General features: G+C 55.2%; 1 protein-coding gene across 6 annotated transcripts in view; it reads right to left on the minus strand.

Moving 5' to 3' along the window:
* The window catches only part of RAB11FIP3 (RAB11 family interacting protein 3), a 39,898-nt gene that overhangs the window by 5,204 nt on the left and 10,908 nt on the right, over positions 1–23,786 (minus strand). For 2 of the 6 annotated variants that reach the window (XR_005883209.1, XM_040973641.1), the window contains exons 2-10: positions 20,888–20,981; positions 19,162–19,253; positions 16,261–16,472; positions 13,173–13,322; positions 10,571–10,705; positions 8,371–8,406; positions 4,645–4,738; positions 3,556–3,659; positions 87–227 (exon numbers count right to left, since the gene is read on the minus strand). Coding sequence is in view for 5 of the 6 variants with exons in the window: in XM_040973641.1 (XP_040829575.1) it covers positions 87–227; positions 3,556–3,659; positions 4,645–4,738; positions 8,371–8,406; positions 10,571–10,705; positions 13,173–13,322; positions 16,261–16,472; positions 19,162–19,253; positions 20,888–20,981 (1,058 nt within the window). In the remaining variant the exon portion in view is untranslated. The remainder of the gene's footprint in view (positions 1–86; positions 228–3,555; positions 3,660–4,644; positions 4,739–8,370; positions 8,407–10,570; positions 10,706–13,172; positions 13,323–16,260; positions 16,473–19,161; positions 19,254–20,887; positions 20,982–23,786) is intronic. The other 4 variants (XM_040973643.1, XM_040973638.1, XM_040973640.1 and 1 more) reach the window with 4 other exon arrangements.

A 23,786-nucleotide genomic window follows, 5' to 3' on the forward strand; every position in this document is an offset into this window, starting at 1 on the left:
TCTCATGCCCGGGGGACAGCACAGAGCAGGTGCTGGTGGTCTCCACCTGCATGACGGGGGCTCAGCCTTGCTGGGGCCCCACCCACCTGGCCTGCAGGTTCTCGATCTCGATGCTCTTCTCCCGCTCCAGCCTGCACAACAGCTCCTTCTGCCGTCGCGTCTCCTCCAGGACCATCTCGCAGGCTCTCAGCTCCTGCTCCTTGAGCTGCTCCTCCAGGGCATTAGCTCTTCAAGGCAAGGGGTACCAGAGCTGACCCAGGGCCCTGACAGCCTGCATCTCAAGCCCAGGGAACTGTTCTTTTCACCCTGGCCCACCTGGCACTCCTTCACAGACAGGGATGGGGTACATTCAGAGGTCCAAGCCCACCCATGCCCGTTCGTAAGGTACTCCAGCACAGGCACTATACATACCCATAGATTCTGAGGAGGCCAGAAGGCACTGGGGTCTCAGGGCCACTGTACTTTCCAGAAATCAGACATTTACTTTAACATGTGAAGTATGTCACCTCCCTCGGCAAGGACTGCAGTCTGCCCAGAGCAAAGTCAGCCCTGGACGTGTATCCCAAGGGTGTATGTGAGGCCACGGTGCCCACTTCACACCATGGTGTCCAGTTCAGCACTGGCTGCTGGCACTCGCAAGCCCTATTGGCCACAGGGGAGAGCACTCCTCAGGCCCCTCAAGGCAGGGAGCTGGGCTGCAGACCAGCCCACTTCCAGGCTTCCTCCTGGCTCAGGTCAGGTCAAAAGGGATGGGAGCATGTCCACGGGTCATGAGACCCTCCCTGGTCCTCAGGAACACCTGCAAGACAGAACATGGCCACTGCGGAAAGACTCCAGCCCTGACCAAGTTCAGCCATGGATACAGAGTTCTCCCTTCCCTGGGAAGGAGTGACCAGATGCCAACGTTACTCCTCAGAGCCATGGCAGGACCAAGGCAGGCACAAGGAAAAGGGCTCCAAGAAAACACAGCAGGAGAGGCCCCGTAATGCGCATCTCTGAGGACTGAAGTCCTCAGCCTGAGATGGGAGGACCAGGCAACAGAAACCCTTGGAAACGGACACTGAGAATAAACAGTAGAAACTTGGTAAGAAGGCCCAGTGCTACAGTACAACTGGCTAATACTTCCTTTGCAAATTCCAGCATCCCATAGGGGGCACCAGTTCATGCCCCGGCTACTCCACTTGCCATCCAGCTCCCTGCTCGAAGCCTGAGAAAGCAGGGGAGGATGGCTCAAAGCTTTGGGGCCCTGCACCTGCATGGGAGACCCAGAAGAAGCTTGTGGCTCCTGGCTTTGGATTGGCTCAGCTCTGGCAGTTGTGAACACTTGGGGAGTAAACCAGCAGATGCAAGACCCTCTCTCTCTGTCTTTCTCCCTGTAAATTTGATCTGCCTTTCCAATAAAAATAAATCAGTCTTTTAAAACTTCAATAGAACGTTCCAGTTCCCTGCTCACGGAGGTCCTGGAAGCAGAGTGATACTGTCATGTTAGGTCCCTGCCACACATGTCACTTCTCAGCTCCTGGATTTGGCCTGGTCCAACCCCAGCACACTTTGGTACCCCCATCCAGCTAAACCCTCAGCTGGAGACATTGTGGGGGGACAGCCACAGGAAGCTGAATCTGGCATCCACCCACCCCTGTGAGGCAATTCTCAGGGGGTGTCCTCCACAGCACACACACAAGAAAATATGATTTGGGATGCAGGCACTGACAGACAAACCCGAGAAGGCAGGTGGGATTCCCCAGGCGACAGTCCCCTGAGCAGGAGCACGCTACATAGAAATAAATGCCTGGCAGCTGTGCAATATCCTGTTGGAATGGGAGTTGAGCATACCAAGATATGCCAAGAAACTGCACATGGTTCAGAAGGGACTGCCAGTAGGAGTGAGGCACCATGTGTGATCTTCACACCACAGCCCTGGACCAGCAACATGAGACGCGCTGCACACGTGGACTAGCAGTGAGACGTGCTGCACATGTGGACTAGCAGTGAGACGCGCTGCACACGTGGACTAGCAGTGAGACGCGCTGCACACGTGGAATAGCAGTGAGACGCGCTGCACACGTGGACTAGCAGTGAGACGTGCTGCACACGTGGACTAGCAATGAGACACGCTGCACATGTGGACTAGCAGTGAGACATGCTGCACACGTGGACTAGCAGTGAGACACGCTGCACACGTGGACTAGCAGTGAGACGTGCTGCACACGTGGACTAGCAGTGAGACACGCTGCACATGTGGACTGCCAGCAGGAGTGAGGCACCATGTGTAACCTTCACACCACAGCCCTGGACCAGCAACGTGAGACACACTGCATACGTGGCTTAGCAATGAGATCAAAATCTTGATGGTCACCTCAGGAGCAGTATTTTTAGAAATGCAGACCAAGGCAATAGCCTTGTGGTTCGTTGGTCAGGACCCTGCTAGCGAGGCTGGCATCGTATCAGGGTGCCTCAGATAAAGGCTCTGTTCTGCTGCCTGCGAGGACAAGGGCGGCCAGACCCTCCCCAGGGTTGCAGCTAGGCCTAGAGGCAGGAACTTCCCCAGTAGAGGGTCTTGGTCAGCAGATGGCTAACAAGCCCAGGTCCACTCCAGAGGACTGGCTCTCACTGGTCTAAATGCAGTGCACATTCTGTCTCTTCCAAGATGCACTGCACTCCTTGGGATTCAGAGTGGAATCACCTGATGAAGCTGCAGGGTGGCAGGCCGGAGCAGGAGCCAGGTGTCCTGTCTGGCTAGGGTGACTGGGTTATGGTGTGAACACCCTGCTGCCAACACAGGCGGTGTGGGTTGGGCCCAGCCCTGCTGTGAGCCCCAAGCCCAATTCCTCAGAGCCTGAGCTCACAAGAGCACGTGGTGGAGAGAGGCAGGTTGGCGAGACAGAGGTTCATGGGAGAGGTGCTCTGCTATGGATCCCACAGGTGCTCTCAGGTCTCCCCAGCCCCATGAGGTCACACCTGCAGGCTCACCTGCCTCGCATGAGGAGCAGGACAGCACTGCTTGGTACCAGGTGCCCGTGAGTAGGCTGCAGCACTGGCCCCCCGAGCAGGCAAGCTCCTGTGTCCTGCCCAGGTCCAGTTTCAGCTCCCAGTCTCCTTTCTTTTGTGCCTGTGCAGCCAGGCAAGGCTGCACCCCTGAGCCCAGCACCCCATTCCTGCTCTGTGGCACAGATGTGAGGATGCCCTCCTTTGCAGCCCTGGGTTTCCTTGTCCTTGAGGTAAGGGATCAGCTCGGGTCACCAAGCCAGCACAGTATAGATGCAGAAGTGGTGGGGGTGCAAGGTGACTGCAGGTGGCCCTGTCCACCTTTGGAAAGTGAATCCCCAGTAGGCTTCGGGTACAGCGACAGCTATCACAATGACAAGTATGACTCCACCTGTACTGCAACCTGCACATCCCCTACTGTCCAGAAGTGGCAAGGATCACATTTGTAGCTTTCTTCTTGGGCTCTGTGTGGAGCCCACCCAGTTCAGGAACTGTGCTGCCAGCTCCTGGGGATGGGACACCACCTGACAAGGTAGAGAAAGTTCGATGCGGGCAAAGGCAGCAGCTCACCTATGCACCAGCTGCAGGTTCTCCTGCCGCAGCCGGCTGTGCTGCTCCCCAGTGGCCACAGTGTCCTTCTCCAGCTCGGACACTCGTCTTTCCAGGAAGACGACCTGGGTAAGGAAAGGACAGCCTGAGATTCAGGCCAGAGGAACCACAGGGGACGCTGCGTCTTGTGGCTTCAGTCAGAAGAGGGACAGCCTCGGGCGTGGACCACAAACACATGGGGTCAGGAAGGTATGTAAGCTGCCACCACCTGGTACTGCCTCAGTCACCTGGAGCTCAGCAGCACCCTCCTGACACTGGCACACACGGTGGTAAGGAAGGGGCCTGTTCTGCCAGACATAGCCTAGAGCAGGGCCACAGTCAACAGTGACACCTGTGTCTCAGGAAGCTCAAAATAAGATGGGAGACAGAAGTGTGAAACAGGCACAAGAAAACTAAGATATCAGCAATACCAAGAGAAGGGGCTGTGGGAGTGGAAGCAGGGGAGGAGGTGAGGGCAGGGGAGGAGGAGGGGTAGGGGAGGAGGTGAGGGCAGGGGAGGAGGTGAGGGCAGGGGAGGAGGAGGGGCAGGGGAGGAGGTGAGGGCAGGGGAGGAGGTGAGGGCAGGGGAGGAGGTGAGGACAGGGGAGGAGGAAGGGCCAGGGAGGAGGGCAGAGGGTAGGGGAGGAGAGAACAGGGGAGGAGGTGAGGGGAGGGGAGGAGGAGTGCCAGGGAGGAGGTGAGGGCAGGGGAGGAGGAGTGCCAGGGAGGAGGTGAGGGTAGGGGAGGAGAGAACAGGGGAGGAGGTAGAGAATTGGGAAGTTATACATGTGCTGTTGCCACCTGCCCCCTCCAGCCTCCAGGTGGACTCCGACCTCTTGGTTCTGACCACAGTGTGGTGTCTGCCTACCTGATGCACCCCCCCCCCCAAGGACAGATCTGTCCCCACTGCTGCCAGTCTTGGGGCCCTCCCTCTACCCAGTTCTGAGTACCCCTGCACTTCACCCGTGGTGCTGCGCTTCAGCTGACTCTTCCCCAGACCCGCGGCCCTGGCCGTGTCCCGCGTGTACAGCTGGACATACCCCTGTCCTCTGGGAGGCACCCTGCCCCTACCTTGTCAGCAATGTCCTCCTCAGGGCACTCCACTGGCTCTAGCGGGGGCTCCTCCAGGGCATCCATGGTCAGGACCCCCGAATGGTGCAGGTATCTGCGCAAGCACACAAAGAGGAGGAGGAGTAACCAGGTGAGCGGCTCTGTGCACACCAGCACTTTCCAGGCCCTCTGCAGAGGAAGCAAGGGCCCAGGTGGCTCAAGTTCCCCAGGCTCAACAAAGGGCTTCACGGCCCAGATACCTGTGGCCCCACCAAATCTGTCTCCCTGATGGCAATGGGAGCAGAGTACTTTGTCCTGACGTCATTTTCCACTGTAGGAAACAATGGCCATTCCCCAGAGGCTCCTCAGCACAAATGCAGGATCCTCACATACGCACATGCCAGCTACACACTTCATGGTCGTGACAGTCTAGGATCTGAGGAAACCCATACCAAGGAGTCCCAGTGGGGCTGCTCTCAGAGCATGGCCCAGGCAGCCTGAGGAAGCTGCCTGGTGCATTGGGGCTCTGCAGCACCAGCTCCAGGGGACACAGACCACCAGCCTGTGGGTGCCACCCACTTGGGAAAAAGGCACTTGTGGTCCTAGGTCCAGACGACTCCACAATGGAACATCAGCACTTCAGTTGTGTGTGTGTGCACCATTGCAGGTACAAACAGCTTTCTGCAGTGTGTGCACCCACACCCACCAGGGGCACCCACTGTGTACACCCCATCCACCAGATACCCACCCACTGTGTACACCCACACCCACTAGGGGCACCCACGCAGTGTGTGCACCCACACTCACCAGGGGCACCCTTCTCACAGTGTACACCCACACCCACCAGGAGTACTCTCCCAATGTGTACACCCACACACAATGTCACTGACATGGGCTACATCAAGGTCTCCAGTGGCCCATGCCCCAAGCCATGTGTGTGTTGAGTTCTGTCTACCCCAGGGACCACAGGACTGTGTCTGCTGACAGGCAGGCCTGATGTTACACATGCCCTGAGCCCTGCTGCCCAGTCATGGTCATAATGCAGGTTGTAATGAGGCTGGATGGGTCTGAGTAGAACCCAAGCAGAGGCTAACATGCTGCACTCAACAGCCCCAAGCTATCTTGACCAAGTGTACAAAGCTTGGAGCCGGTACCGAGCAGCCATGGTGCGGGCCAAGCTGCTCCCTGTAGCCCCTGCAACAAACATGGACTGCTCCTTGTCTGACACATGTGGAGTGGCAGCAGATGAACCTTTATGTGGGCCCGTGACACCTGAATTGGGGATCCTGGCTCCAGTCCAGGCTAGCACTGGCCATTGCAGCCATGAGGGAACTGACTCAGGGATGGGCGCACCCTCCCTGTGTTCCCCATCTGTACCCTCTGTCACTCTGCCTCTCAAATACACAAAGAAATTCTTAAAGAGACCATGTATGAACAAGCATGTACGCACAGATAAATGTACTGCTGGGCACACCTATTTTGTGCCTAGTCTTTTTTTGTTGTTATTTTTTGGCAAAAGCCATCAGTGCAGGAAAAGTTGGATCAGTAAGGGGAGGCTGGGAGGCAGCGGCTAACACATATGAGGGACATGCCAAGCTGATAGGGAGCCCATCACAGACACTCAGCCCTGAGTCACAGAACTCAGCATGACACCAAGAGCTCAATGGCATCCAGCAAGAAGGTACAGCAATGACATCTCTGCTCCCTGCAAACCCTGTGCCCTTCAGAGCAGCCACAGCAGCACAGACAGAGAGCAGCTCTGCCAGCCAGGAGCAGTGCCAGCTGAGAACTCAGGAACCTGGAGATGAGAAAGCAAATGACAGATGCAGGCTGCATGGGGGCAGTCAGGGTTCAGATGGCACCTATAGAGCAACTGAGTAAAGTTACCCCCTACAGCGCCGACCCCTCAACTTCCAATTTAGGATGGATGAAGTCCTAGGGCTGCTGCCCCACTGGAAGAGCTGGAGGAAGCTTGGGGCTCTGGCTTGCCTGGCTCTGGGGAGTGAGTCAGCAGATGAAGCTCGCTTACTGGATCCCTCCAAATGGCCACAGTGATCAGGGCTGGGGCAGGCTGAAGCTTGGAGCTTTTGCCAATCTCCCAGGTAGGAAGATCTTTCTGTCTCTCCTCTCTGTAAATCTGCCTGTCTAAGAAAAATAAATAAATAAGACAAAAAGACAGAAAGAAAGAAAGAAAGAAAAGAAAAGAAAAGGAAAAGAAAAGAAACCCAAGAGCTTTGAGAGAGAAAGCTATCAGGAAGCAACCACAACCAGGAAGCACTGGACAGCTCAGCAGTGACCTGGCCACAGAAGGTGACGGGGCTCCTGGCCACAGAAGGTGACAGGACTCCTGGCCATGGAAGGAGATGGGTGCCTGGCTCTGGAAGGTAATGGGCGGAAGGTGACAGACACCTGCCTGGCCACAGAAGGTGACAGGGCTCCTGGCCATGGAAGGAGATGGGGCTCCTAGCCACAGAGGTGATGGGTGCTGGCCATGGAAGGTACTGGGTGGTGCCTTTGCAATACCAAAGGCACATTGCTCCCAAGCTCAGGGAGGGGGGCAGGCAGGGCTGAGACATTACTCTGAGATCCCTGCTCCACTTATTATTCCAGCTTCCTGCTAACGTGCACCATGTGAGCAGCTCCAGCACACAGGTGCCTGTCATCCATGAGGAGACCTGTGCCACGCGAGCAGCTCCAGCATACAGGTGCCTGTCATCCATGAGGAGACCTGTGCCATGTGAGCAGCTCCAGCATACAGGTGCCTGTCATCCATGAGGAGATGTGCGTGCATGTGAATTAAGCGATGCAAAATCTCTTTCCATGTATGTCTCTGTCTCTGCCCATCAAATAAATCAACACATAAAAACTTCAAAAACCTACTCACAACCTAGAATTCCACAGCAACCTCAGGTTCAAAATAAGATTTCAGGAATTTACCCCCTCATCTCCTCCCCCAAGCAGCTACAGGAAGTTGTGCTAGACAAACATGGAGACAAACAGAAAGGAGGGTCAGAGCTGCCTATACTACAACTGCAGCACACCGCAAGGACAAAGGTTTGATTCCCTGCTGCTCCTCTTCTGATCCAACTCCCTGCTAATGCCTGTGGAAGCAGGGGAGAATGGTCCAAGTGTCTGGGTGCCTCCACCCATGTGGGAGACCTGGAAGAAGCTGCCTGCTCCTGGCTTTGGCCAGGTCTTGCCCTGGCCATTGCAGCCTTTGGAGAGAGCCAGGGGACAGAACATGTGACAGCCCAGGGAATTAACCCAGTCATGCAGCCCCCACTCAGAAGGGGGATAATGACTACTGGCATGGCCATCCTCTGTCGGCAACCAGACTGAGATGTGAGGAAACACCTCTGGGGTCAGAGTGAGGCCCACCTCTCCACGGACCAGGACCTGCAGGCAGGAAGCCCCTCAAAGACCCATCTCTGAGAGGCCAAGACCCCATCCCCCAGCCAATCCACCTCAGGGATGACCTACAGAAGACACAGTGTGGAGAGCGGGAGCAGCACAGCACCCAGCCCCTGCAAAAACCTGACAGTACATTTGGAATAGACAACTTTGTGGCCAGTCGGGACCAAACCCACACCCTGAAAACTCTCACAACCCCCGCCCCACCAGGCCAACTCTCTAACCCAGACTGAGGAAAACCAGCTGCAGGGGAGAGCAGCCTTGTAAAAGGCTCCCAGCGGCGGGGGCGGGGAAGTGTTTCAGGGGGCCACTCACCCAGAGCACGGGACTGCCTACCTTGCCACTTTCCTGCTGGAGAGCCGCTTCATCGGACTGCACAAAACCAAAGCAAACAGGAAAATCATGTCAGACAGGAGGATGGGAGGAAACAGGAAAAAGTGACAGAGATATGGGGATAGGCACCCTTCCACACAGCATGCAGGTCCCTCCCCGGGAAACTGCCGGAGCATGCCTGCACAGCAGACACCTCGGCCAGCTCACGCCTTCCTGCCTGAGGAGCCCCAGTTAGCTCCTGCCAGCTCCGCTCACAGACTGGCCTTGGTAGACAACACTGAAGATAACTCCCCCCCGAATGGCAGGCCGCAGGAAATGTGACCCTGTCGTGGGTCCCTGGCTTTGAGCCAGGTGCTGACACCACACAGCAGCACGACTGGGGCAGGGAGGTGGGAGGCCTCCCCCGACACAGGGCAGTAGATGCGGTCGCTGGGACACCGTCCTGGCTCGGCCATGTGCCCAACTTCCCTCACATCACCACCATGATCCCATCCTTGAGCCCAAAGTTTGTGTATCTCCCCAAGATCACACAAGCTGCCAGCTGCCCCTCAGCACTGCACTTCTCCTTTCCCGCAGCTCTGTGCACAGGACCGGGCCCCTCACATTTTTTCTGTGATGCGATGATCCACAGGTAGCAGGTGCCAGAGAGGGACAGTACCCAGGCCAGGGAAGGCCTCCCAGGGAGGGTGGCTGGGCAGACTCTGCTCTGCACCTGTTCTACCACACTCTCCCAGTCAGAGGAAGACAGAGTTCTTAGCACCCCTTTCTCACTGTGCCCAAAGCCTCCCTCCCACTCAGTTGCTCCAATGGCCATGGTCTCGGCTTCCTGAAGGCAGCATGTCCCTGCACACATGTTGAATTCCACTTGAATACCACTGAGAGGCCAGAGTCAGTGGCATTGGGTAGCCTGTTCGAGTACCCATCTGCCTGCAGGTCTAGACTGGCAGCTCAGCAACTGCAGTACTAACATGGCAAGTTTCCTCTGTAAAGCACCCTCCCAAAAAGTGAATGTTCAGAAAATACAATAGGCAAAGCAGGTGCACCTCAAATCAACACCTCTGACTACACCTAGGAAGCTCGCTCTGACCCAGGATGGACAAGGACAGATCCTACTGCCCTCCACTGAATATCTGGAGATTTGCTGACCTGCAGCCCCCTGCTCTAACTCTACTACATATTTGATACAAACTTAACTCAGTACAGCTTTCTTAGGGAGAACAGATACCCTCTAATATTCGGCACATCTGTGTCCATCTCTGCCTCCATAAAGCCTGGCATAGTTGGGCATGCCCCCCGGGCAGGTTCTTGGTGTGAAGGACTGCCCCTATGGTGAAAGAATGAGAGGTCAGACATGTCTCTGAGCCCACATTCACCCATGGAGATGACACTCCTCACTCCCAAACTCTCAGGAGGAGCACCAATCTCCTCCCAAGAGAAACCGACCATCCCACACCTACAACCAGCTGAGCATACACCAGAGGAAAAACGCTCTTGGGACCGCTGGGCTCACCAGACACCCTCGACTGCCATAAACACTGACCCATCCCTCGCCTCTGACTGCCAGGTGCTCACTGTTAAGGACACAAAACACACCTGAGCTAGACTATGGGTAGGACTGCAGCACCAGCTGTCAACAATGGGTCCAGCTTCGGACGAAGCCCTAAAGATGTGTAGGCAGGTGGAGGCAGGGGCCTCAGCAGGAGCACAGGTATACAAACTCCAGACAGCTGCCCAGCCCCCTCTGTCCTAGGCCCTTCCCCGTGTGGGCCAACCTCACAGGTGCCTTTGTCCCTGGTGTTCATGCTGTTATGGAGAGCCAGGCCTGCATCAGGGCAGACAGGAGAGAGCAGAATGAGACAGGAAGAGTGGGTAGAGCTGTTGCAGTCAGACAAAGCTGGGAGAAGGTCCTGCTGAGCATGCACACCTTGGCTCTAAACATCTCCAGGCTGTTCAGACTGGTTCTGGAAGATCCAATTATATATCTATGGTCTCAAGGAAAGCCCGCCAGGGAAGGGCAGGGAGTCCCCTTTTGCACCTGCTGGCTGCACAGCGTCCCTAGGACGAGGAGGAGGGCCATGCATGTGGGGAGATGTCAATCCTGCCGAGTGAGTGTTCCCCGTGTCAGGCATTCAGGCTGGGGCAGTGGGCCACAGTGTCCCCCTCACCCTGGACCAGCAAGCAAGGCCAGCCCCGCACCAGTTACCTATTCATCTCAAGGTCATTCAGGCGAGCAGACAGGTCCTCTAGGCGGTTGATCTGCTTGTGGCATTGGCTACAGTAAAACTCAAAAGCCTCGTCAGTGAGGACGCCGTGCAGCTTGGCAGCAAGGGGGCCGGTGCTAGAGAGGCAAGAAGCATCAGTTCAGGAGCGGGCAGAGCCTGGCTGGTCGCTGGGCCCGAGCGACAGACTGAGGACTGCACAGGGAGGAAACAGAACTCAACAACAGCATGTCTTGGCTCTGCCGTTCCGTGGTTTGCTATGAGGATTACGCCTCAGACACATGCGCCTGCCTGTCTGTACACGTGGGCTCTGCCCCAGTGGAGTCGCTCTGGCCGCACGGTTACAATCACTGCTGTACAAGGGGGCTGAGGCTGCCACTTACTGTGCCTATAAGCATCCCACACAGTAACCTGCTTGGGTCCAGCATGCTCCATTTCTTTTTTTAAATAGTTATTTATTTATATTGCAAAGTCAGATATACAGAGAGGAGGAAAGACAGAGGAAGATCTTCTGTCCAATGATCTTCACTCCCCAAGCGACGCAATGGTCAGTGCTGCGCTGATCTAAAGCCAGGATCCAGGAACTTCTTCCAGGTCTCCCACACGGGTGCAGGGTCCCAAGGCTCTGAGCTGTCCTCGACTGCTTTTCCAGGCCACAAGTAGGGAGCTGATGGAAAGTAGAGCTGCCAGGATTAGAACCGGCACCCATATGGGATCCTGGCATGTTCAAAGCAAGGACTTTAGCCACTAGGCCATGCCACAGGGCCTCATGATCCTCCATTTCTGAAACAGCTCCCTGCTTAAAGCAGTGGAAGATGGCTCAAGTCCTTGGGACCCTGCACCCACGTGGGAGACTGGACGAAATTCCTAGTGTCTGCTCTGGCCTAGCCTAGCCTAGCCCTAGTCAATGTGGGGAATTAACCAGCCTATACAGGAGCTCTGTATCCCCGCATTTCAAATCAATCGATCAAGAAAACAAAAGAAACGAGTAGTGTTAAAAGCTATGTGGAAGCCAGCGCGGTGGTGCAGCACGTACTCCACGCTGGAGCACTGGGTTCAGTCCCAACTGCTTTACTTTCCAGTACACCTGCTAACGCACTTACGGGGCAGTGGATGACGAGGCAAGGGAGTCCCTGCCACCATGGGTCTGTGCTCCCAGCCCCAGGCTGAAGCCTGGCAAAGACTTGGGGGAGGGGTCATGGCCAGGGGACAGAAAACACTTCTCCATCTCTCTGTCCTTCTAATGACTCAATCTCAAAAAAAAAAAAGAAAAAGAAAAAAAATCACACACTATGTTTGGGGGCAGACATCCCATCTCCGAGTCTGGTTTCCCACCTGGGAGAGTGAAGGGTTGGCCCAAGGAGTGGCTGCCAGAGCACATGGGGTGACCCAACAGACGCTCTCTGCCTCCCTGTCAGCACCCTGCCTCTCTGATGAATGACCCAATATGCCGGCACACCCCCACCCAGCAGACGGCTGCTCCGGGAGACACTCGCCACTCTGCTGTGACTCTGGCAACATGAGCTGCTACAAGTGCTGTCCGAAAGGAGCCATGGGCTGCTGCAAACTCGTTTGGAAGTTCAAGTTAAAGAAACATTAGAAGGAAAACATGACACAAAGCACAGGAGGTACATTTTCGGCAGAAAAGAAGGGAAAGCACCGGGTAAGAGGACAAACCCATCATGGAGGAAGAGACCGCTCAGCAGGACAAGCCCACTCAGCAACGCCCAAGCAGACATTCCAGGGAGGCCCACTCTGCCACTCTCACAGGACACTGCTGCAGAAGCAGCCCTTGGACAGCCTGGGGAAGGGAGAGGGACAGCAGGGGCAGCAAGCCCTGTTGGGGCTGGCTCCAATACACAAGCTACTAGCCGCAGTAACACCTGGGCCGAGGAGGGATTTTGTGGCTGCTGGGTGGCCTCTATTGCAGCCCTCTGAGAGAGGAGCTGGAGGACCAAGCAGCTGAGGGCCAGAGAAGTGACATGGGCACGTTGTAGTTCAGTGCTGTGGGTGAAAGCTTTGGATCAGTGCCGTGGACATGCTGTGGACACGCTGTGGGTAGAGCAAAACACCCACAGGCAGGAATGGCCCCTGAAGTGCTCGCTGACCACCAACAAAGATTCTCCTGGACCCACAGAGCCCACTGAGACCTATCCTTGAGAGCTCCCTTGGCCTAAGACCTGCTCACCTGTCTCTCCACAGGAACACATCTTGCCCTTGTCCTATTATGGTCAGATTATCCAAAGTCAGAATTTTCCAGACACAAGGGGTGCAGGGAATTCTAGGGAAATGAGCCTCCAAGCTCCCTCACCATCTCAAAGACCCTGCAACCAGTACTGAAGCAATCAGGCCTTAGGTCACCACCTTAAGTGGGGGTCTCTGGTACCTGGAATGACCTGGGGGCCCATGGGTCTGAAGACTTCAGCCCATTCACACCACAGGGTTAGGGGAAAACTCCCCAATGTGTGATATTTTATGGTATCATCTGGAAGCCAGCTTTTTCACATCAATTTATGAACCAAGTAGGGAACCTCCCACTGGCTGAGGACATCGAGGGAGGAGCTGCAGTGGTCAGGGCCATGTTACCTGGGGGTGAGGAAAGCAGGGTCACTGCACGCAAGCTCCCCATCACAGAGGGTCTCTGGAGACAGCTCCGCCTCGCTGCCTTCCCCGTAGTCCTCAAAATGCTCCTCGCTGCCAATCACCATGACAACAGACTGACCACGTGGGTGAGACCTGCACAAGCACATAGAGAGGACACAGGCTCAGCACTCCAAGGGGATGGGTGCTGCTGGACCACTCACATGCCCCCTGGCGGAGCCGCAGCCCCCTGCTCACGTGTGGCTGTGTATAACGCATACACCTCCTTTCAGAGGGGGCAGCTGGTGACTCCTGGAGCTGGACCAGGAGAAGTGGACTGATCCCCCAGCTGCACTTCAGCCTGGCCCGGGCCTGGCAGCTGCAGGCATCTGGGATCTCGGCCACGCCCACGCCTCCTTTCCACTCACACCTCGTGATCCTAAGCCAAGCTTCTGCTTGGACTTGTAACTGAGAACCACAAATGCCAATCTGGAAACTCCCTGTTGCCCAGTGACTCCATGGCTACTTTCTGGGAGGTAGCCGAGGCTGGCCTCTGAACTGGGGCGATGGCACCCACCATCCTCACAGGCCTGAGAGTTGGCCCTGCAGCTGCTCCTCTTAGGACAGGTGATACGTGTGTCCAGGAGGGGCCAACAGAAGCAGGATCTGAGTGGGCACCAGCTGCTCAACGCAGCAAGGAAGTTCCAATCAACCCATGCACTCACACATCACAGAGCAGTGCTTTCAGTTGAAAAAACCAACTATTCTAGCAAAAGCAACTATATGCTAGTAATAGTCCTAGCCGACTACTCCATCACAGCACCAGACGACCACACTGTCACAGTGCCGGATGACCACACTGTTACAGCGCTGGACGACCACATGCCGTCACAGCGCCGGACGACCACACTGTCACAGGACTAGCCGACTACTCCATCACAGCGCCGGACGACCACACTGTCACAGCGCTGGATGACCACACACTGTCACAGCGCTGGATGACCACACTGTCACAGCGCTGGATGACCACACACTGTCACAGCGCTGGATGACCACACTGTCACAGCGCTGGATGACCACACACTGTCACAGCGCTGGATGACCACACACTGTCACAGCGCTGGATGACCACACTGTCACAGCGCCGGATGACCACACTGTCACAGCACCAGACGACCACACTGTCACAGCGCTGGATGACCACACTGTCACAGCGCTGGATGACCACACACTGTCACAGCGCTGGATGACCACACTGTCACAGCGCTGGATGACCACACTGTCACAGCGCTGGATGACCACACTGTTACAGCGCTGGATGACCACACTGTCACAGCACCAGACGACCACACTGTCACAGCGCTGGATGACCACACTGTTACAGCGCTGGACGACCACATGCCGTCACAGCGCCGGACGACCACACTGTCACAGGACTAGCCGACTACTCCATCACAGCGCCGGACGACCACACTGTCACAGCACTACACATCATCCAGAACTTCAGTTATTCAGTTACCTGCTTTCTGAAAGCGTAACATGGAAAATTACAGAAATAAATAATTCAAAGGTTTAAAATAACTGTAATGTGGGTAAATTGCTGTATCTGTCCTATTAAATTAGCAGCAACCATGGTCGGCTCTTCTGGGGTACAGTAGGTATAAATGGCAGTCAGTACTAAATTTAGGTACCCAAGCATCCACTGAGTACCTGAACGTGTCCCCATGTACCTAGAGGATTTCTCAAACTGTACCCAGACACACTAAAGTAGGGTCATCTCACGCACCATGTTTCTAACACACTTCCACATCTTCAGTGTGGGTCTGCAGTCAGTCCATGTCACACTGTGGGTGCTGTAACACGGCGTGTGGGTGCCGTGGACTCAGTGTGTGGGTGCTGTAACACGGTGTATGGGTGCTGTGGACACAGTGTGTGTGTGGGTGCTGTGAACAGTGTGCGTGGGTGCTGTGAACAGTGTGTGTGGGTGCTGTGGACACAGTGTGTGTGGGTGCTATGAACAGTGTGTGTGGGTGCTGTGAACAGTGTGTGTGGGTGCTGTGGACACAGGTGTGTGTGTGGGTGCTGTGGACACAGTGTGTGTGGGTGCTGTGGACACAGTGTGTGTGTGGGTGCTCTGATTTCAGTGTGTGGGTGCTGTGGACACAGTGTGTGTGGGTGCTGTGCACACAGTGTGTGTGTGGGTGCTCTGATTTCAGTGTGTGGGTGCTGTGGACACAGTGTGTGTGGATGCTGTGGACACAGTGTGTGTGTGGGTGCTGTGAACAGTGTGCGTGGGTGCTGTGGACACAGTGTGTGTGGGTGCTGTGGACACAGTGTGTGTGGGTGCTGTGAACAGTGTGCGTGGGTGCTGTGGACACAGTGTGTGTGTGGGTGCTATGGACACAGTGTGCGTGGGTGCTGTGGACACAGGTGTGTGTGGGTGCTGTGGACACTATGCGTGGGTGCTGTGGACACAGGTGTGTGTGTGGGTGCTGTGGACACAGTGTGTGTGGGTGCTGTGGACACTGTGTGTGGGTGCTGTGGACACAGTGTGTGTGAGTGTTTGCACACTGTGAAGGAGACCGCGGGAGCCAGCAGCAGCTGGGTTCCAGTCACCCCCACATGGCACACCCAGATTGCGTCCAGCACTGAGCTCCTGCTTCAGCCTGCCCAAGCCCCTGCCAGCACGAACATTTGCAAAGTGAACAAGCAGATGGTTTTCCTTATCTCCTCCACTCAAATAAATAAGTGTGGTTTCTCACTTTTTTTTTAATTTAAGATTCAGTGGCCACTCAAGGAAAGACGGTGGTCTGGTGGGGTGCCATAAAGATGAACAGGTTCCTTGAACCTGTAAGAGACTTTCAATGAATTCTGGGTCACCTAGAGCTATGCTGACAAAATCCAGAAGTCTGAGATAAAGATTTTATTTCAACAATTCTCTATCACCACAGCAAAAGTAGCTGGGTGACTTTAACACTGGTGGGTGCTAGGGACAGGTGACTGTGGGCTTCCCTGGGGACAAACCAGTCTGATGCAATTCTGAAGGGCATCCCTCATGGACACACCCACGGGGAGTCCCCACCGGGGCACATACCTGCCGGGGAGAAGCAACAGGGCACCGTGGCCAGTCTCCTCCGTGGTGTCCAGGCACTCGGAAGGTGCGGCCGAGCCCCCTGCACTGTCGGCATCTCCTGCAGGCTGCAGTTCAGGGTGTACCAGGGTGCCAGTGTCCTCATCGGTGAAGGTCTCGCACTCGCTGTAGGTGCTCTCAGAGCCCATGTAGGCGCTGTCTGTTACCTCGTTGGCCTGGGGAGAGATACCAGCCATGATTCTGGGCACAGGGATGGGGGGGACCAGCCCCACACCACTGTGCCAGCAGGAACGCCACCCGGGCAACATCTCCAGGCAAAGGCAGGCACGTGTCCGAGGGCACCCAAGCACAGAACACTGTGGACCACACAGATGAACTTGGAAGCAAGGAATCGTTAAACATTTCAATCTGCAATCTCAGTGACTCAACGCTGCACACTCAGGATTCTGGAGTTAACAATCTGCACACGGTATCTGAGGAACACTGCCGTTCCAGCAGAAAAGCCGCACTTTGTACAGCAGCCCTGCTGTTCCAAGGAGGAGCTGCAGGGGGCGTGGGACAGGCGAGGAGATGCTATCCCAGTGGGGGATGCTGCCTCCTCTGACCAGAGCTGCTGGGGCCTGGTATGGCCAAGGAGGGGTCCCAGCTCTACCCCGCCACGGAGACCTCATTGGAAAGTGGGGGCTGCAAATGCTGACCTCACAGGCCATGTTACCAAAGGTAAACCCACCTCCCCTGGATCCGAGGAATGGACTGCAGGAGGTATCTGCTTCAAAACCAGAGCCAGAGAACAACTCTTAAAAGCATCTGCTTCCCAACTTCTGGTAAGGCGGACCTACCTGGGCTCCCTGCAGTTGGCCCAGACCTGGCTCTGTGCTGGGCCCGAGCAAGCGAAACAAGAAGGGTTACTGTGCCCAGAGAGCAGCAGGCTCCAGGACACCTGTCAGGAGGTGAGGCCCGTGGGGAAGCCACAACAGAGAAGGAGCGCATTGAGCTGACCCAAGCAGCAGCTGCTCACGATGCAGGCAACACTGCACGCTCAAGGAACGCGGACCAGAGCCAGCTACGCAGCGTTCCATCTCACTTCCACAGAATGAACGATGCTGCTGGCCTGCGAGGACCCTTCCATAAGCTCCTGGTATCCTCAGACCACCTAGCCAGTCAGATGGTACCGCTCGTACTCAGCACCACCCAAGCCACACAACACGCAGCCAGATCCACCCTCGGAGCCAAGCCCCAGGCACAGTACCCACCCGTCTCCCCACACCCACAAATGCTGGCCCAAGCACCTCCACAGACTCCCCACGTATCCACCAGCATCAAGTCACCGCTCCTCTATGGGAAGCCACAGGCCTTCCGTGGCCAGCTGGGATGGGTGTCCACCTGCAGGCCCATCATGGTGTGAGAGAGTGCAGCCTGCTCCCACACAACTTCTGCTGGGTCTGTGCCCGGGGCTGACGGGAGACAGGAGGCAGAGTTCAGGCTGTGTCTCACTAATGCCAGTCAGGGCTCGGGACAGAACCGCCTTTGTTTCTCCAGCCCTTCTGATAAGAGCTGGACACAGCGGGCTTCCCCGTGTTCTAAGGGCCAGAAATGGGAGAAGGACAGAGAACAGAGAGCACACAGCAGCTGCTCCTTATCATCTGGCAAGCGACTCTTCTGTGACTCCCTGCTGCCCCTCCCAGAAACCCTGCAAAATGGGCTCTGCCCCACCTGCTGAGCTTCCGGGACCAGGAGCTTTAGAGGGACATTCCAGGCCTCAACCTACACGCCCAACTCCTCCTCCTCTTCCCTTGGGGACAGCAGTGGTTTCTCTGACAATAAGCCGCAGAGCCCAAGGACCATTGTGGCCTGCGAAGAAGGCCACTCAGCTGGTGAATGGCACAGACCCCGCCACCAAGCGTGTGGTGTGCAGCAGGGCCCACCCTCAGGAGAGGGCCAGAAGCTCCGCCTCCACTGAACTGAGGAAACAAGCAGCCTTAAGAGTGCACCCAGGGGGTGAGGGGAGGAACTTGAGAAGAGGGAAATCTCAGGGCCCATGGAACTGTATCATAAAATTATGGTGGGGCCCGGCAGCATGGCCTAGCGGCTAAAGTCCTCGCCTTGACTGCGCCCACAGGCATGGTGTCTGACAGGAGAGGCACAAGCAAGTGTGTGTGTAAAGATGGAGACACACAGCTTCCAGCTGTTCCAGATCACACAAACTGCATTCTTCCCCTGTGTTTCTGGGAAATTCAAGATGCACTAAAACTTTGGAGCCTTTGTCCCCTCACTGCCCAGGGACCTGGTTCTCCTCCTCCCGTGACCATGCAGTCTGGTCCACACCACACTCCCCGCCAGCCCCAGCGCCCAGCCCTGTCCCAGCTCTGAGCCCCCACGCTGCAGACCCCAAGACACGGAGGCCCTGCTGGTCCTCTGGGACACAGCTGCCGGGCCTGGGGGAAGGTCTGTGCTGGCCCAAGAGGCCCAAAAGATGGGCAATTAACCCCTGAGGCAACTGCTCAGAGCAGGAACGGGCAGTCAAAAAGCGAGAGGAATCCCACGAACGCCCCAGCGCCGTGTAACCCCCCCACCTTTTAACTAAACAGCCAAGGCCTGGAGAATCATGGGGAAGCTTCTCCGGCCCCCACTGGGCAGCGGAGGCCCAACAAAGCTGGCAGCAGCCACCCTGCAGCCTAGCAGCCTCCTACTTTGTTAAGCAGAGAATCTTTGCGATGCATCTCGCACCCCAGACAGGGCAGGATTCCTGGGGAGAAACAAGTGACCCACAATGACCGAGGTGCCCATCAGCACCACACAAACCTGGATGCAGCTTTCCCAGTGCCCAAGACACCCGAAGAGCCGAGCCCACCACCCACAGCAGGCCCCCAGGGGGTGGGAGACAGCCCAATGAAAAGCACTTACCTCATAGGTGATAAAGTCATCAAACTCAACGGGGCAGACTGAGGGCTCTCCAATCTGGTCGGGGGGCACACTGCACAGCTCTCCATCACGATCTGCAGGGAAGACAGCCAGTGTTCAGCAGACCGCCACAGCCATTCTGATGCTCACCAACTGAGGTGGTCACCACACTGAGATGGCCACCACACCGAGGTGGTCACCACACTGAGGCCAAGGGGAAGCTATGAGGCTGGCGAGCGCAGAACTCCCCAGGAAGGATGCTCCTTAGGGCTGCCACGGGGGCTGGGAGCCCTGAGGACTGTGTGGATGAGTCCCCTCACACTCGGCTGTGACAAACATTCCACCTGTGAAAGCAGAGGAGCGTGGCAGGATAGTTACAATTACCTAAGAGAACCAAAGCGCCAAGCCCACACAGCTGCAGACACCAGGGCACTCTGTAAATGATTTTTTTTTTAAAGATTTATTTTTATTATTTTTTTATTAGAAAGGCGGATATACAGAGAGGAGAGACAGAGAGGAAGATCTTCCGTCCGATGATTCACTCCCCAAGTGAGCGCAACAGGCCGATACTATGCCAATCCAAAGCCAGGAGCCTCTTCCGGGTCTCCCACGCGGGTGCAGGTTCCCAAAGCTTTGGGCTTAACCACTTGCGCCACCACGCCGGGCCCAACTCTGTAAATGATTTTAAAAGTCCATTTAGGGGGCCCGGCGCGGTGGCGCAAGTGGTTAAACGTCCTCGCCTTGCACGCCCGGGATCCCATATGGGCGCCGGTTCTAATCCCGGCAGCCCCGCTTCCCTTCCAGCTCCCTGCCTGTGGCCCGGGAAAGCAGTCGAGGACAGCCCAAAGCTTTGGGAACCTGCGCCCACGTGGGAGACCCGGAAGAGGCTCCTGGCTTCGGATCGGCATAGTATCGGCCCGTTGCGCTCACTTGGGGAGTGAATCATCGGACGGAAGATCTTCCTCTCTGTCTCTCCTCTCTGTATATCTGCCTTTCCAATAAAAAAATAATAAAAATAAATCTTTAAAAAAAAAAAAAGTCCATTTAGGGCCCGGCGCGATGACGCAGTAGTTAAGGTCCTCACCTTGCACACCTGTCTTAATTCCCTCTCCCACGAACTTTTTTCTTAAGTTTTCTCATAGGGTATTCATTTTTCAGTATTATGTATGCCTGACATTTTTCATCATATAACTGTCAGGCAAAGGGGGGGGGGGGACCCGGCACCGTGGCCTAGCGGTTAAAGTCCTCGCCTTGAACGCACCGGGATCCCATATGGGTGCCGGTTCTAATCCCGGTAGCCCCACTTCCCACCCAGCTCCCTGCTTGTGACCTGGGAAAGCAGTCGAAGACAGCCGAAAGCTTTGGGACCCTGCACCGCATTGGAGACCCGGAGAAGGCCCCTGGCTCTTGGCTTTGGATTTACATAGCTCCGGCCTTTTGACCACTTGTGGAATGAACCATTGGACAAAAGATCTTCCTCCCTGCCTCTTCTCCTCTCTGTATATCTGACTTTGCAATGTAAATAAATAAATATTTTTTAAAAAAAAAAGCTTCAGGCAAGGGGCTTCCCAAGACACGGATAAGCAGCTCTTGTCAGTTCTGGAAGACAGGAAGGGAGGTGGTCACAAACACTGGACTGCTCTAGGGGCTTAGAGAAGACGGGAGGGTGCACAAGGAGGCTAGTGAAGGCAGAGGGAGCGAGGACAGGGTGCAGGGCAGGGCCACTGACCTCCATTCCTGATGGCCGTGATCCCCTGGAGGAAGTCCGCGAAACTCATCACACCGAGCCCACTGGGATCCAAGTACTTAGTTAAGTCCTTCACCTGCAACCCACAAATGAAAAACACGTTACCCACCGCCTTCCCGAGCTGTGCCCTGCCCTTTCCCAAGCTCACAGGGCAGCCTGCCTGTCCATCACCCCACGCCCTGCAGGGTGCAGGGCAGAGACCCACAAGCTGGCGGCGGCCCCCAACACTGAAGCGGACCCTTGCATCGGACGAGTGCTGTGAATACAGACTGCACTCGGACAGAGCTCTCAGGAAATAAGAAAGAAATAAAAGAAATCATACTGACATGAGGCCAACATGATCAAACACACATATAGCCAAGGCCCCTGAGGACCTTGATTAGAACAGATCCTAATCAATATTAATGCAAAGTTTCCTAAAGCAAACAACTTGTGGCACACAAGAACGCACACATCGTTCCCAGCCCCACAAGACCCATCCCTCCAAGGCCTGCAATCTCTAAAACTTATTCTGCCAAATTTCACAAACTTTAAAGAAAAAATATATACATTATTTATTTCATAGGCACAGGAGATACTCTCCAGCCACTAGCTCACTCTCCAAATGCCCGCAGCGGCAGGGCTGAAGCCAGGAACTTCCTGCGGTTCGCCCACATCGGAGCCAGAGTCCTAAACACTGGGACCATCTCCGGCTTCTTTCCCACAGGCGCCAGGTCGGAAACGGAACTGCTGATATCCAGCAGCGCAGGCCAGAGGCTTAACCTACCACACCACAATACTTGCCCCAGTAACATTCTATTTTTATGATTTTTGAAAATGCATTTCAAAGTCAGAGATACACAGAGAGACAGATACAAAAGTCATCCATCCACTGAAATTCCTCAAATGCCCACAACAGCCAGGGCTGGCCAGACAAAACCCAGAGCCAGCAGCTTCAGTCTCCCAGAAGGAAGCCACTCCCAATGTTTTCCCAGGTTTATTAGCAGTGAGCAGCCAGGATACAAATCAGTGGCTTTACTCGATATATCACAATGCCAGCCCCCTTATTAAGAACAAATGCAATGGGCTCAGTGTGATAGCCTAGTAGCTAAAGTCCTCTCCTTGCATATCCCGGCAGCTCCACTTCCCCTCCAGCTCCCTGTTTGTGGCCTGGAGAGGCAGCAGAGAATGAGCCAAAGCCTTGGGACCCTACACCCATGTGGAAGACCCAGAAGAAGCTCCTGGTTCATGGCTTCAGATCAGCACAGCTCCAGCCATTGCAGCCACTTGGGGGGTGAACCAGTGGATGGAAGATCTTTCTGTCTCTCCTCTCTGTAAATCTGACTTTCCAACATAAATAAAGTTTTTTAAAAGTATTTTTTTAAAAACACAAAAGGAAGAAAAGAAAAATTCCATCTGACTTCTCCATGTGCCCATCCAGCTCCTTGCCTATGGCCTGGGAAAGCAGTCGAGGACGGCCCAAAGCATTGGGTCCCTGCACCTGCATGGGAGACCTGGAGGAAGTTCCTGGCTCCTGGCTTTGGATTGGTGCAGTACCAGCCATTGCGGCCGCTTGGGGAGTGAATCATCGGATGGAAGATCTTCCTCTCTCATCATTTCTGTATATCTGCCTATCTAATCAAGATAAAGAAATCTTTTTAAAAAATACAAAAGAGTGGGTAATACCACTGCCTGGTATCCTACTTGGCCCAGTTCCCAAAGACTGCCTTTCTGACCCAGCTCCCTACTTAAGCACCTGGGAAAGCAGAAGATGCCCCCAGTGACGGAGCCAGAGGAGTCCCTGGGTCCTGGCTGCAGACAGCCTCAGCTGCAACAGTCGCAGCCATCTGGGGAATAGATGCAGGATTGGTCTCTCTTCCTGTCTCTCTCCTCTTTCATGCTTTCCTTCTATACCATCTTCCAAATAACCAAACAAAGAGAGGTCAAGCCAACAACTGGGACCCTTGCACCCCATTTAAGGGTGCCTGGACTGAATCCTACCAATGCTTCCACACAACAGACCTGGGCACATCAGATGGTGGTCCGAGTACCTGGGCTCCGGCTACCTGTGTGGGATACGTGTTAGGGAGCTCCTTGCACCTGGTTTTAGCTACCTTGGCCCCACTGTCACAGCATTTGGGCAATGAACCAGGAGACAGGCTGTCACTCTGCCATTAAAATAAACAAATACACAAAAACTACCAAGAGAGTGAGCAGAAAAGACATAAGAGGAGCCCAGAAGAACAAAGTGGGCAGGACTGGGCATTCAGCACAGGGTTAGGATGACCCTGAGGAAGCACCCTGTGGGCAGCAGGGGCAAGGCCACAGCTCAGACCACACTCGTTGGCAGCCCAGGCCAGTCCTCCAGTCTGCAGGAAGAAACAGGTGTAAGAGGAAGGCAAAGCCAGACCTGTGATGCCAAGGGGCTGCTTACAGCATCACCTCCCACAGTGCTTTCACAGCTGCACCGGGCCTCACACAGCCAATTCCACCACGGCAACACCGGAAGCCAAGAAGACATGCTAAGAGACGCTCACCCAAAGCATTAGGCTGCGGGTCCTCCCCCTGCCTAGGAAGGACCCTGCAGTGCAAGCTTCTCTTCTCTCTCCACAAGGGAGCGCCAAGGCCTTTGGCTGGCTTTATGACCATAAAGCAAATCTGAGCTGGCGCCACAGAAGCCGTTGTCCCCCAAGAGCCCTACTAGGCACCAGTCCACACTGTCCACACTGACAGCCCTCCGAGGTTCCTGAAGGTGCTCAGATCACAGCATACTAAGCTGCTCACGCATGAACCACGTTTCTGTTGCCATGTCAGAACAACCAAAGCATATTCAAAGGGCATAACAAAATTTTTAAAAGAATTTATTTATTTCAGATTTATTTTATTCAAAAGGGAGTTACAG

Source organism: Ochotona curzoniae, unplaced genomic scaffold, assembly GCF_017591425.1.
Source record: "Ochotona curzoniae isolate NIBS_2020 unplaced genomic scaffold, NIBS_Ocur_1.0 contig_2321, whole genome shotgun sequence".
NCBI lineage: Eukaryota > Metazoa > Chordata > Mammalia > Lagomorpha > Ochotonidae > Ochotona > Ochotona curzoniae.